The sequence below is a fragment of the Hirundo rustica genome, unplaced genomic scaffold (assembly GCF_015227805.2).
Source record: "Hirundo rustica isolate bHirRus1 unplaced genomic scaffold, bHirRus1.pri.v3 unplaced_BUSCO_264645at7742, whole genome shotgun sequence".
In the NCBI taxonomy this organism is placed as follows: Eukaryota; Metazoa; Chordata; class Aves; order Passeriformes; family Hirundinidae; genus Hirundo; species Hirundo rustica.
The window spans coordinates 44,573-58,815 of record NW_026690718.1 but is presented as its reverse complement, the minus strand read 5'-3'; the positions used below and the strand labels follow the sequence as shown (position 1 = coordinate 58,815).

The 14,243-nt window shown below is 65.7% G+C and overlaps 2 protein-coding genes across 2 annotated transcripts; one reads left to right on the top strand and one right to left on the bottom strand.

Annotated features, from left to right (window-relative positions):
* Positions 1–54: 54 nt before the first annotated feature.
* Positions 55–6,057, top strand: GTPBP3 (GTP binding protein 3, mitochondrial; the record flags this gene model as incomplete). Its single annotated transcript, XM_040054347.1, has 8 exons — positions 55–302; positions 737–823; positions 1,967–2,169; positions 2,710–2,782; positions 3,199–3,342; positions 4,121–4,286; positions 4,951–5,217; positions 5,765–6,057. Coding segments are annotated over 8 exons (1,429 nt in total), but the record flags the coding sequence as incomplete, so codon positions are not given.
* A 938-nt stretch (positions 6,058–6,995) lies between these two features.
* Positions 6,996–10,336, bottom strand: PLVAP (plasmalemma vesicle associated protein). The gene is made up of 6 exons (XM_040054350.2): positions 9,760–10,336; positions 9,239–9,317; positions 8,237–8,829; positions 7,709–7,799; positions 7,301–7,376; positions 6,996–7,219 (listed from the first exon to the last, which is right to left on the bottom strand). The coding sequence occupies exons 1-6, from the start codon at positions 10,135–10,137 to the stop codon at positions 7,213–7,215; spliced, it is 1,224 nt and encodes a 407-aa protein (XP_039910284.1). The 5' UTR covers positions 10,138–10,336; the 3' UTR covers positions 6,996–7,212.
* Between the last annotated feature and the right edge of the window lie 3,907 nt (positions 10,337–14,243).

The window sequence follows — 14,243 nt, the reverse complement described above, 5'->3', positions numbered from 1 at the left end:
CCCGCGGGGGTCTCAGCCGGGGGTGCCCCTGAGGACCCCCCCGTGCCCCCCCAGGTGGGCGCGTCCCCTGAGCTCCGCGGGGACACCTGCGGGGACAGGTGACACCATCTTCGCGCTGTCCTCCGCGCCGGGCCGCTGTGGGGTGGCCGTGATCCGCGCCAGCGGCCCGGGCAGCCGGGGGGCTCTGCAGAGCCTCACCGGGACCCCCGAGATCCCCCCGCCCCGGGTGCTGGCCCTGCGGCGCATCCGAGACCCCCACACGGCCGAGACCCTGGACCGCGGCCTCGTGGTCTGGTTCCCAGGTTGGGGGGCACGGGCTGGGGTCTGGGGGCAGAGATTGGGTCTGGGGGGCACGGGTTGGGGTCTGGGGGACAGAGATTGGGGTCTGGGGACAGAGATTGGGGTCTGGGGGGCACGGGCTGGGGTCTGGGGGGCAGAGATTGGGGTTGGGGGGCAGAGATTGGGGTCTGGGGGGCACGGGTTGGGGTCTGGGGACAGAGATTGCGGTCTGGGGGGCTCAGTGCTATCCTGGTTTCATTCCCAGGTTTGGGGCGTACAGATTTGGGGTTTGGGGGGTCTGGGTGCTGGGTTGGGGGTCCCAGTGCCCCACGGGGGTCTCGGGGCCTGGCACAGCCCCCTCAGCGTGTCCCGGCGCCCCCCGATGCCGTTTTTGGGGTGTCCCGGTGGGGAGGGCCGGGGGGGCTGGGGGTGCCCACCCGGCCCCGCGCGCCCGCAGGACCCCGCAGCTTCACCGGGGAGGATTGCGCCGAGCTGCACGTGCACGGGGGGCCCGCCGTGGTCAGCGGGGTGCTGCGGGCCCTGGGTGAGACCCCCGACCCCTCCTGCCCCTTTCCCATCCCATCCTCATCCTTGGGGTGCTGCAGGCCCCACAGAACCCCTCCTGCCCCTTTTTCCCCCTTAATTCCGTGTCCTTCCCTCTGGGATCCCGAGGGTTCTGGCTGATCCTTCCCCATCCCTTTTCCCACATCTCCTCATGTCCTGCCTCTTTTTCCCCATCCCTTTTTCCCCCCTTCCCTTTGGGATCCCGAGGGGAAGGACACAAAGGGGCAGGGGAAAAGGGGTGGGGGAGGATCAGCCGGAGCCATCGGGATCCTGAATGGATCCGGAGCTAAAGGATCCATGAAACAAGGGACAAGGGACGGGGAGGATCAGCCAGAACCCTCGGGATCCCAAATGGATCCGGAGCTAAAGGATCCATGAAACAAGGGTGAAGGGACGGGGAGGATCAGCCGGAGCTCTCGGGATCCTGAATGGATCCGGAACTAAAGGATCCATGAAACAAGGGACAAGGGACGGGGAGGATCAGCCGGAGCTCTCGGGATCCTGAATGGATCCGGAACTAAAGGATCCATGAAACAAGGGTGAAGGAATGGGGAGGATCAGCCAGAACCCTCGGGATCCCAAATGGATCCGGAGCTAAAGGATCCATGAAACAAGGGATGGGAGAGGATCAGCCGGAGCTCTCAGGATCCCAAATGGATCCGGAACTAAAGGATCCATGAAACAAGGGATGGGAGAGGATCAGCCGGAGCTCTCGGGATCCCTGAATGGATCCGGAGCTAAAGGATCCATGAAACAAGGGGGAAGGGACGGGGGAGGATCAGCCAGAACCCTCGGGATCCCAAATGGATCTGGAGCTAAGGGATCCATGAAGCAAGGGACAAGGGACGGGGAGGATCAGCCAGAGCCATCGGGATCCCGAATGGATCCAGAGCTAAAGGATCCATGAAACAAGGGACAAGGGACGGGGAGGATCAGCCGGAGCTCTCGGGATCCTGAATGGATCCGGAGCTAAAGGATCCATGAAACAAGGGATGGGAGAGGATCAGCCGGAGCTCTCGGGATCCCTGAATGGATCCGGAGCTAAGGGATCCATGAAGCAAGGGACAAGGGACGGGGAGGACTGAGGCTGACGCCCGTCCCCTCGGTGCCCCGGTGCTCTCAGGCCGCGTGCCCGGGCTGCGTCCGGCCGAGCCGGGCGAGTTCACGCGCCGAGCGTTCCGCCACGGGAAGCTGGACCTGACGGCGGCCGAGGGGCTGCGGGATCTCATCGGCGCCGAGACCGAGGCGCAGCGGCGCCAGGCGCTGAGGCAGATGGAGGGAGACCTGGGGCAGCTCTACCAGCGCTGGAGCCACACCCTGACACAGGTGGGGCTCTGGCGTCTGGGGTTTGGGGTTTGGGGTTTCGCATTTGGCATTTGGGGTTTGGGATTTGGTATTTGGCATTTGGCGTTTGGGATTTGACATTTGGCATTTGGGTTTGGGGTTTGGGATTTGGGATTTGAGTAAGAAGCCGGCCTGTCGCTTCTCCTGAGTGCAGCTAACAAATAATCTGTAAATTCCCATGTGAGGCTGTTTTCAGAATGAGAAGTTCCTTTTGTGTAGGAATAGGGTAAAAAGCTGGTTTGTTTTTTTTTTTTTAAGTGCAGCTAACAGATAATATTTAAATTCCCACGTGGGGCTGTTTGGAGAGTGAGAATTTGAAGTTCCTTTGACACAATTTGTTCTGAGGGTGCCACACAAGAGCACCTGCAATAACCTCAGGGCTTTGTCCCGTGAGGATCGGTGGAGAAAATTCCCGAACAATCCGAGAACGGAGAGGTTGGATGGAGGAGGGGACCCGGGTGGGGCTCACCTGCAGCTGCCACCTCGGGGACGTCACCCTGCCCTCGGTGTCCCCAACCCCAGGCGCTCGCACACCTGGAGGCCTTCATCGACTTTGGCGAGGATGAGGAGGTGGAGGAAGAGGTTTTGGAGCAAGGTGAGGAGCTGCTGCCTCTCCCAGTGTTTTTATTCCAAATTTTGGGATCAGCACAGGAGGCTTCTCCTAGTGTTTTTTCCCAAATTTATTGATCAGCATACAGGGCCTCTCCCGGTGTTTTTAGTCCAAATTTAAGGATCAGGACCTGGATCCTCTCCCAGTGTTTTATCCCCCAGTTCAAGCTCCTCTCCCGGTGTTTTATCCCCCCGTTCAAGCTCCTCTCCCGGTGTTTTATCCCCGTTTAAGATCCTCTCCCAGTGTTTTTCCCCAGTTTAAGCTCCTCTCCCGGTGTTTTTATCCGTTCAAGCTCCTCTCCCGGTGTTTTATCCCCCAGTTTAAGCTCCTCTCCCAGTGTTTCCCCCCCGAGCCGGGCTCGTCCCGCGCTGTCCCCGTGACCCCGGGCCGTGTCCCCGCAGTGGCCGTCGCCGTGCGGGCGCTGCAGCGCGACATCGGGGCGCACCTGCGGGACGGGCGCCGCGGGGAGCTGCTGCGGGCAGGGGTCCGCGCCGTCATTGCCGGACCCCCCAACGTGGGCAAGAGCAGCCTGCTCAACCTGCTCTGTGAGTGGAAGCGCCGGGAGAGCGCCGGGATCCTCCCCAGAAATGCCACAGCGAGGAGCTCCCGCTGTCCCCAGGGCGCGGTGTCACACGTGGGAGCTGGGGTAATGCTCCCAAAATTCCAGGGGGAATCGTTCCTGCAGTCCCCAGGTCACCTGGGTGGGATAATTCCCCAAATCCCACAGGAGTCATTCCCAGTGTCCCCAGGTCACCCAGGCTGGGACAATTCCCCAAATCCCACAGGAGCCATTCCCAGTGTCCCCAGGTCACCCAGGCTGGGACAATTCCCAAATCCCACCGGAGCCATTCCCAGTGTCCCCGGGTCACCCAGGCTGGGACAATTCCCCAAATCCCACAGGAGCCATTCCCAGTGTCCCCGGGTCACCCAGGCTGGGACAATTCCCAAATCCCACCGGAGCCATTCCCAGTGTCCCTGGGTCACCCAGGCTGGGACAATTCCCCAAATCCCACAGGAGTCATTCCCAGTGTCCCCGGGTCACCCGGGCTGGGACAATTCCCCAAATCCCACCGGAGCCATTCCCAGTGTCCCCGGGTCACCCAGGCTGGGACAATTCCCCAAATCCCACAGGAGTCATTCCCAGTGTCCCCGGGTCACCCAGGCTGGGACAATTCCCCAAATCCCACAGGAGTCATTCCCAGTGTCCCCAGGTCACCCAGGCTGGGACAATTCCCTGAATCCCACAGGAGCCATTCCCAGTGTCCCCGGGTCACCCGGGCTGGGACAATTCCCGATGCCCACGGCCGTTCCCGCTGTCCCCAGGCCGGCGCCCCGCTGCCATCGTGTCCCCGCAGGCGGGCACCACGCGGGACGTGCTGGAGGTGGCCCTGGACATCGGGGGCTTCCCGCTGGTGCTCAGTGACACCGCGGGGCTGCGCCAGGCCTCCGACCCCGTGGAGCGCGAGGGGGTGACGCGGGCGCGGGCACGGTGAGAGCCGGGGGGATCGGGGAGGGGGACACTTCCCAAAATCCCACAGGGAATCATTCCCAGTGTCCCCAGATCATCCCAGGCCAGGATAATTCCTAGAATCCCAGAGGGAATCATTCCCAGTGTCCTCGGGTCATGCCAGGCTGGGATAATTCCCAAAATTCCACAGGGAATCATTCCCAGTGTCCCCAGATCATCCCAGGCCGGGATGATTCCCAAAATCCCAGAGGGAATCGTTCCCAGTGTCCCCAGGCTATTGTGCCACCCATGAGTGTGGAGCAACTGGGACAATAGAATCCCACAGGGAATCATTCCCAGTGTCCCCAGGTCATCCCAGGCTGGGACAATTCCCAAAATCCCAGAGGGAATGGTTCCCTGTGTCCCCAGGACACCCCAGACTGGGACAGTTCCCAGAATCCCAGAGGGAATCATTCCCAGTGTCCCCAGGCTATTGTGTCACCTGCAAGTGTGGAGGGACTGGGACAATTCCCAAAATCCCAGAGGGAATGGTTCCCAGTGTCCCCAGGCTATTGTGTCACCTACAAGTGTGGAGGGACTGGGACAATTCCCAGAATCCCGGGGGGAATGGTTCCCAGTGTCCCCAGGACACCCCAGGCTGGGACAATTCCCCGAATCCCAGAGGGAACCGTTCCCGTGTCCGCAGGCTGCGCCAGGCCGACCTGGTGCTGGCCGTGCTGGACGCCACGGCGGTGTGCGCGGCCCCGGCGGCGCTGGGCGCGGCGCTGGCGGCGCTGGAGCCCCCGCCCGGCGTCCCGTGCGTGCTGGTGCTGAACAAGGCCGACCTGCTGCCGGCGGCCCCGAGCGGCCCCCGCCCGCACCGCGCCCCCGCGCCCGCCGCGCTCCTGTCCTGCAGGACGGGCCAGGGGCTGGAGGCGCTGCTGGAGCTGCTGGAGCAACAGCTGGCGCAGCTGTGAGTCCGGGATTCAGGGCGCTCCGGGCGGGCTGATCCCCTTTTTCTGTGACTGATCCCCCTTTTCTGTGACTGATCCCAGTTTTCCATGCCTGATTCCCCTTCTCCATGCCCAATCCAAATTTTCCATGGCTGATCCCCCATTTCCCTGCCTGATCCCCTGCCTGATCCCCTTTTCCATCCCCATTCCCATTCCCGATCCCATTCCCGGTCCCTTTTCCAGGTGCGGGGATCCCCATCCCCATTCCCGATCCCATTCCCGGTCCCTTTTCCAGGTGCGGCGATCCGCATCCCCATTCCCGCTCCCATTCCCGATCCCTTTTCCAGGTGCGGGGATCCCTATCCCCATCCCCATTCCCGATCCCATTCCCGGTCCCTTTTCCAGGTGCGGCGATCCGCATCCCCATTCCCGCTCCCATTCCCGATCCCTTTTCCAGGTGCGGGGATCCCTATCCCCATTCCCATTCCCGATCCCATTCCCGGTCCCTTTTCCAGGTGCGGGGATCCCCATCCCCATTCCCGATCCCATTCCCGGTCCCTTTTCCAGGTGCGGCGATCCCCTCTCGGGCTCTCCCAGCCTGACCCAGGCCCGGCACAGCCGCCACCTCGGCGCGTGCGCGGCGGCGCTGTCGCGGTTCTGTCGCGAGGACAGCGGCGACATCGGGGACCTGGCGGTGGCGGCCGAGCAGCTGCGGGTGGCGCGGCGGGAGCTGGGCAGGATCACCGGGCACGTGGGCGCCGAGGAGGTCCTGGATATCATTTTTAGGGACTTCTGTGTCGGGAAGTGACGGCGTTGTCGCGGTGCCACCGGGATTAAACCGCGGTGCCACCGGGATTAAACCGCGGTGCCTTCGGTGTCGTCCCCTCGCCGGTGGCCGCGTTTGGGAGCGCGTCCCGAACCCCAAATGTGTGGGAATAAAAACCCCGGGAATGTCCCCGCGTCCTGGGCGGGGGGACAAGGGAGGAGCTGGCAGGGAAAAGCCACCGCGGGTGTCCCCACCTTGGGCTGTCCCCACCCCCGGGTGTCCCCACCTTGGGCTGTCCCCGTGTCCCCAGATCCCAGGGATTCAGCGTGAGGGTTTGGGGATTCCCGCGATCCATCCCAGTCCATGGAATTCCCCCGAGCCGTGGGAGACGTGGGGTTCTGCCCCCCCCCAAAAGTGGTGGCACCTCTTGGGGACACCCCTGTGCCACCACCTCCCCCCCGTCGCGTGCCACCCCCCGGCCGGCGCCCCCGGGCTCGGGAAGCACCTGGTGCTCCAAGATTATCCGTGGAGGAATTCCAGGAAATCCTCTGGCGGTGCCTGCCCGCCCCCCCCCGCCCCAGACCTTGGGGGACAGTGAGAGCTTGTCACCTCTGTCACCTTTGTCACCTTTGTCACCGCCATCCCTGGGGCTGGGCGGGAAGGGCGGGGGGGGACGCGGTGGCACCGCCAGCCTTGGGGGGGTGGCCGGAGGTGACAGCGCCCTGGTCGGGCACGGACGCGGCTCGAGGACACTCGGGGTGGCGCAGGGGACCGGCGAGGGGACAAGGGACGCTGCGGTGGCGCCTGGCGTGCGGGCAGAGGCGGCGGGGCAGGAAAAGGATTTTCCACAGGAAACGCGGCCGCAAATCCCGGGAATAAATCCCTGTCCCGCTCCGGGGGGGGACAAGGACAGCGCGGTGCCTCGTCCTTCGGTGACAGGGACACCCCTGTCCCTCGTGCCTCTGCGCCGAGCCGGGCTGGAATTCCCGGAATTCCCGAATTCCCGCTCCCCATCCCCGTTCTTTCCCCCCACGGATTTCCATCCACACCAGCGGCGAGTTGTCCCCGGATTCGGGGCCGGCTGTTGTCCCGCTCCAGCCGAAAGGCGGGGGTACATCTGAGGGGACGCGCGAGGTGGCCTTGGGGACGCGGGGACAAAGGGAGGGTGGCCCTGGGGCGGGGTTTGCCATCCGTGCTGCGGGAAGCACCTCCCGGGCGGCTCCGGCTCTTCCCGAGGGTTTTTCCAGCGTTATCCGCTGTGGGAAAATGGGATCGGGTCACGCCAGGAGCCCTGGGCGGCCCGGGAGGGTGGCCCGGTGTCACCTGTGTCCCCTCACCTGGGGTTCTTCAGGGTGGCCGTGAACTGCTCCATCAGCTGCAGCATCTGCTGGAGCTCCTCCAGGTTCCACTTTCCTGGTGGGATTGGGATGGGATCCATGGGATGGGATCCACGGGATGGGATGGGATTCATGGGATGGGATTGGGATCCATGAGACTGGAATTGGGATCCATGAGACGGGATGGGATGGGATCAAGGGATGGGATCCAAGGGATGGGATCTGTGGGACTGGGGTGGGGCGCATGGGATTGGCATGCATGAGATCCATGGAACTGGGATGGGATGGGATGGGATGGGATGGGATGGGATGGGATGGGATGGGATGGGATGGAATTGGGATGGGACGGGCCGGGCACCCAGGATGGCACGGTGACCCCCCGGTGTCCCCGCTGTCCCCGGGGCTCACCCAGGGCTCCCAGCGTGGCCGGGTTCCTCAGCAGTTCCATGTAGGAGCCCGAGCGGCCGGCGCTGCCCGGCGCCCGCAAGCCCGGCAGGTCCTGGGGGGCAGTGGCGGGGGTCAGGGGGCACCGGGCAGTGGAGCCACCCCGGGGGTCACACAGCAGGCACTGGTGGCACTGCTCAGCGGTGACAGCTGCCACTGCCCATGTCCCCATGTCCCCATGTTCCCAGTGCCCCATGTCCCAAATACCCCACATCCCATATCCTCATGTCCCCGGAGTCCCCAATTCCCCATGTCCCCAGTGCCCCCTGTCCCCAATGTCTCCAGTGCCCCCAGTGCCCCATGTCCCCATATCCCCACTGTCCCCTGTCCCCCCTGTCCCGTGTCCCCGCCTTGGCTCCCATGCTGAACCCGAGCTGCTCCCTCAGCGCCTGCGCTGCCACCGCCCATGTCCCCATGTCCCCGTGTCTCCATGTCCCCATGTCCCGGTGTCCCGGTGTCCCCTGTCCCGTGTCCCCTGTCCCGTGTCCCCACCTTGGCTCCCATGCAGAACCCGAGCTGCTCCCTCAGCGCCTCCGCCTGCGCCGCCGCCGCTCTCCTCTTCTCCTCCAGCTCCTTCCCCACCTTCTCCTTCTCCGCCTCCAGCCTCTTCCTCTCCTCCACCGCGTCCTTCTCCCGCTTCTCCAGGCCCTGGATCCTCTTCTCCAGCTCCTGCATTTCCCGGGAGCAGTTCAGGCGGCACTGCTGCACGCTCAGCTCGCAGCTATTCCTCCAGATAAATTGGGAATCCCTCTCCTGCTGCCGCCGGAAAAGCCCCTCCGCCCGATCCCGGATCTGCCTCAGCTCCGTCTCGGCTTCTCCACAGCGGAATTGCTTCACCAGCTCCGAGACCCTCGGGAATTTGTCGCTCATGTCGCTCTGGAGCGAGCGGCACTCGTGTCTCTGCAGCTGCAGCTCGGTCCTGCTGAAGTCGCCCTCGGTCCTGGCGCTGCGCAGGTCCTGCTGGCACCTGTCCCTCTCCTGGGTGGCTTTGGCCAGCTCGGCCTGGCACTGCCGCCAGCTCTCCTCCAGGGTTTTCTTGGAGGAGCCGGCCTGGTCCAGCTGCCGCTGCAGCTGCAGCTTCTCGGCTTTGGGGGGGAGGCGGGGAACAGGGTTTTGGCTCCTTGGGGGGGTTTGGTGCTCCCCAGGTGCCACCCGTGCTTTGGGGCCATGGCTCTGCCTGGCACGGGTCACCTGGGGTGCCCAGGAGGGTGGGAATGGAGAGTTGGGGTCCCCAAGGGGCAGGAAAAGGGATTTGGGGTCCTCAAGGGGTGCTGGGGGTGCCCGGGAGGGTGGGAAAAGGAGTTCTCGGGGTCCCCAGGGGGTGTTGGGAGTCCCCAGAGGGTGGGAATGGAGAGCTGAGGGTCCCCAGGGGGGTGGGAAAGGGGTTTTGGGGGTCCTCAGGGGGCTCTGGGGGTCCCAGATGGGTGGGAGGGGGTTCCTCGGGGAGTTCTGGGGGTCCCCAGGGGTTTTTGGGGGCCCGGGGGTGTCTCTTACCGCTGCAGGTGGTGTTGATGAGGGTGGCGGTCATGTGGCACCTGGCCAACCTCACCTGCTGGTACACCAGCTCCTGCAGCTGGGCGGGAGGAAGAGGAGGGGTCAGAACGCCCCCAAAACCAACCCCGGCATCAGCCAGGGCCCCTCAGGCCAGGGAGAGACCGCGGGAGGAGGAGGAGGAGGAGGAGGAGGAAGGGGGTGAGGACATCCCGAAAGGATCCCCTGGCACCACCTCGGGAGCGCTGGGAGAGCTCCGGGAGAACGGGAGGAGGAGGAGGAGGAGGAGGAGGAGGAAGGGAACCAGAGAATCCCAAAAGGATCCCCCGGCATCTCCTCGTGGGCTCTGGAAGAGCTCCGGGGGCACGAGAGGAAGAGGAGGATGATGAAGAAGACGCCGAACTCGGAGCCCCCTTGACCAAAACCCCGCTGTCACCGCGCCGCCCTCGCCGCCGCCGCCACCCGCGCTGGGGACAGGCGTCACCCCCGGGAATTCCCACCCTTCCCCGCATCCCGGGATTCACCTGCGGGACGCTGCCGGCGGCCTGGCTGCTGTTGCACTTCTCCAGCTCCCTCTGCACCTTCAGCGCCAGCCCCTGCAGCTTGTCCCTGTCCTTGAGGGTGGCGTTGAGCGCGCGGCTGAGGTTGGCGTTGGTGGCGCTCAGGGCGACGATCCTGCGGTAGTGGCTCTGCACCTGCTCCTCCTGCTCCCGCAGGTGCGTGTCGGTGCCGGCCTGCGCGTTCCCGTACACCATGAACAGCACCAGCCCCAGGATGATCAGGAACTGGATCAGCGAGGTGAAAAGGAAAATGTACTTGACGTAAAAGCCGCAGTCGCGCTTGGGCATCGCCTGCTTGGGCTCCAGGCCGAATTTGGCCATGGCGAAGCTGCTCTTCTCCATCGTGGCCCCGAGCTCTGGCCGCTCCACCCCGCGGGGACCCCGCTTTTCAGGGGGCCCGCGCCGGGGCGGGGCTGCTCCCGCCGCGGTGTTTATATCCCTGGATTTAATATTTCCTCCTGTCGGGCTCCTTCCTGCCGTGCCGGATGCTCCCGGGGACCCGCGGGGTTATCAGGGCGCAGCTTCTGCTGGCGCTGGAATTGTTGTTCCTGGAGATGAGAGGGGGGAAATTGGGTTTTCATTCCCTCCGTCCCCTTTCGGTGCCCTGGGATTGTCTGGAATTGTCTCCCGCCCCGAAATTCCCATCCCCGGCGTGGGAATTCGATCCCGCCGGGTGAGCGGGGCGCTGGGGTTGTTGCTCCTGGAGTTGAAAAAGAAGAAGGAAAAAAAAAACCAAACCAAAAAAGGATTTCGTTCCTTCCATCCCATTTTGGTGCCCGGTGATCCCCTGGAATTCTCTTCTGCCCCCAAATTCCCACCCCTGGCACGGGAGTTCCCAGGAATTCGATCCTGCAGGGTTAGCAGGGCGCTGGGATTGTCCCTGGAATGAAGCGGGAAAGTCGGATTCCATTCCCTCCATCCCATTTCAGTGCCCAGCGCATCCCTGGAGCTGCCTCCAGCCCCGCAATTTTGGGATTCGATTCCCCCCACCCCATTTCGGTGCCCAGCGCATCCCTGGAATTGTCTGGAATTGTCTCCCGCCCCCAGATTCCCGCCCCGGTGCCGGGAATTCCAGCGGCGATCCCGCCGGGAATGCAGGCTGGGATCCGCGGGGTGACGGGGACAGCCCGGGGGTGGCACCGCGGGGACGGGGACGGGGACAGCCCGGGGGTGGCACACGGGGACGGGGACAGCCCGGGGGTGGCACCGTGGGAAGGCGGCGGGCGGGACGGGGACAGGGAGCGGGAGCAGCTCCGCTCCTTCCCGGCAGCCCCGGACCCGCTTTGAAGCGCCATTCCAGGAAAGTTGGATTTTCCTGCGGCCGCATCCTGTGCCGAGGGCAGCGGCGCATCCGGGCCCCCCCGAGCCCCACCGAGCCCCCCGAGCCCCCCCGAGCCCCCCGAGCCCCCCCCGAGCCCCCCCGAGCCCCCCCGAGCCCCCCGAGCCCCCCCGAGCCCCCCCGAGCCCGCCGGGGGACAGAGGTGACACAGAGGTGACATCAGAGGTGACATCCCGGTGTCCCCGCCAGGCGCTCCCAGCGGGATCGCGGCTCCCTGGGGTGGGGGGATCCCAAACCCCAAACCCCAAATCCTGGTGGGCCCAGAGCGGCTCCCCCGCCCTGAGGAGGCTTGGGATGGGGAGGGGAACTGGGAACGGCATTCCCGAAGTGGGAACGGCATTCCCGAACTTGGAACGGCATTCCCGAACTGGGAACGGCATTCCCGAACTGGGATCAGAATTCTCGAAGTGGGAACAGCCGTGGGAACGTGTTCAGGGGTGGCAGTGTCCCCTCGGGGGTGGCAGTGTCCCCTCGCGGGGGTGGCAGTGTCCCCTCGGGGGTGGCAGGGGTGGCAGCATCCCCTCGGGGGTGGCAGTGTCCCCTCGCAGAGGTGGCAGTGTCCCCTCGCAGGGGTGTCAGGGGTGGCAGTGTCCCCTCGCAGGGGTGGCAGTGTCCCCTCGGGGGTGGCAGTGTCCCCTCGGGGGTGGCAGTGTCCCCTCGGGGGGGTGTCAGGGGTGGCAGTGTCCCCTCGGGGGGGTGGCAGTGTCCCCTCGGCGGTGGCAGGGTGACTCAGTGTTATTTGCAGCTCAGGAAAAGGAAGCGGCGGTAGCTGAGAATGGCTCCGGCAGCGACACCGGCCCGGCCATCGCAGACACTTCCCGGTCCCCAGGGGACGCGGAGCTGCCGGGGCAGGAAACAGCAACGGGCCAGGGGTCAGCGCCCGGCGGCCCGGCCCCCCGGAGCCCCCCGGAGCCCCCCCGGACCCCCCGGACACCCCCGGACACCCCCAGAGCCCCCCGGAGCCCCCCGGAGCCCCCCGGGCATCCTGCAGGGCTGGAGGGTCGCGACACGCCCGTGGCGTGGTGACAGGGTGACAGTGGCCCTGAGCAGGACCTGGACGCCCCCGGTTTGAGGTGGCGCTGAGGGAACAAGAGGCGGTGACCCCCCCCCCTTGAGCCATGTCACCCCAAACGCCACCCTCGTGTCCCCAGGGTGTCCCCAGGCCCGGGCCCACCCTCAGGGACCCGCGGGGACCGGGTGGGGACACGGTGCCAGCCGCGGCTCTGCTGGTCCCGGCTGAAGGGACACCGGGAAGGGACACCGGGAGTGGGGGGGGGGCTCTGTGTCCCCTTGTCCCCTCCGGGGTGTTTTGGGGTCCCTGGCAGAGCCGCTGGCGTGGGAGAAATCCCTGGAGGCTGGGGGGGGGGCGTTTGGGTTCGGGGAGGGGACACTGGGGACACTGGGGACAGGGGACACTGGGGACACTGGGGACACTGGGGACACTGGGGACACTGGGGACAGGGGACACTGGGGACACTGGGGACAGCGGGCTGGTGGCACAGGGAGGTGTCCCGGTGAGCAGCGCAGCTTTAATGCCCGAAATTCCCGAAGTTCCCCGAATTCCCGCAGTTCCCGGTTCCCGGAGCGCTGTGGATGTGGCGGCGACTCCGGAGCGGATTCCAGGGAAAAATGCCCGAGATGGGCTGAAAGTGCCCCAAAATCTGGGAAAGATCCGGACGGGGACACGGCGGGAGAGGGAGGGACGCGGGACGGCACCACAGAGGGGCTGGGGCTTGGTGGCGACGGGACACGGAGCGATCGGGATCGGGATCGGGATCGGGATCGGGATCGGGATCGGGATCGGGATCGGGATCGGGATCGGGACATAGGATGGGATCAGGATACGGTGGGATTGGAACTCGGGATCGGATCAGGAATCACGGTGGGATTGGAACAAGGGGTGGGATCAGGAGTCACGGTGAGATCGGGGCACGAGATGGGATCGGGAGCCACTGTGGGATCGGGACACGGGGTGGGATCAGGAATCACGGTGGGATTGGGAGTCACGGTGGGATCGGGAAACGGGATGGGATCGGGAATCACGGTGGGATCGGGACCCGTGTCCCGCCCCCTCGCCCCCGCCGTGCCCGCTCTGGGGACACCGCGGCGCCGGGAATGTCGCGCTGGGCGGGGCGGTGCCGGGGGGCTGCGGGGCCTCAGCCCTTCCTGCGGGGGGGGGACAGGGAGTGAGTCCCGCACCGGGGACACGGGTGACAGTGGCAGTCAAGCTGCCATTCCTTGCTGTGCCCCCTCCCCGGGGTGTCCCCCCTTCCCGGGATGTCCCAGTCCCCTGGGCTGTGCCACGTTCCCGGGATGTCCCCTCCTCCCGGGATGTCCCCCTTCCCGGGGTGTCCCCTCCCTCCAGGCTGTCCCCGTCCCCCTCGGGATGTCCCCCCTCCCCGGGATGTCGCCTCTCCCGGGTCCCCCCACAAGGTACCGGCTCGGGGGACACCTGCGCCCGCTGCCTCTGTCCCTGTCCCTGTCCCGGCCCCGCCGCCGCAGCGCCTCCAGCTCGGCCGCGTAATCCCGGCTGTGGGGACAGGGGAGCCACGTCGGGGGGTGGCCCTGTCCCCTGTGGGGACACGGCGGGGACAAGGGGAGGAGGGACAGGGACAGGAGAGGGACAGGGACAGGGATGGGACAGGAGAGGGACAGGAATGGGACAGGGACAGGAGAGGGACAGGAGAGGGGAGGAGGGGACATGAGGGGACCCCATGGGGAGGGAGGGACAGGGCAGGATGTCACAAAGGGTTGGGGAGGGTGGCTGCTCTGGGGGTGGCCCACGCTGCGGAGGGTGACAAGGACCTGACAGGGGGTGTCCCCAATGGACAGGGGGTGTCCCCTGGGGACAAGAACGTTACAGGAGGTGTCCCCAATGGACAGGGTGATGTCCCCTGGGGACAAGGACCTTACAGGGTGATGTCCCCTGGGGATAAGGACTTTACAAGGGATGTCCCCTGGGGACAGGGACCTTACAGGGTGTCCTGGAGCTCCCGCTGTCGCCCCTCGCAGCGCTCCCGGCGCTCCCGCAGCTCCCGCTGCTGCCCCAGCGCCTCCTGCAGCCGCCGCCGCAGCTCCCGCGCCTCCTCTGGGGACAGCGGCGACAGCG

Coding starts and splice junctions, on each gene's coding strand:
- PLVAP (XM_040054350.2), bottom strand. CDS start 10,137: ATGGAGAAGAGCAGCTTCGCCATGGCCAAATTCGGCCTGGAGCCCAAG. Junction 9,318..9,759: donor CCGCCGGCAGCGTCCCGCAG/GTGAATCCCGGG, acceptor CCTCCCGCCCAG/CTGCAGGAGCTGGTGTACCA. Junction 7,377..7,708: donor GGCCACGCTGGGAGCCCTGG/GTGAGCCCCGGG, acceptor CAATCCCACCAG/GAAAGTGGAACCTGGAGGAG.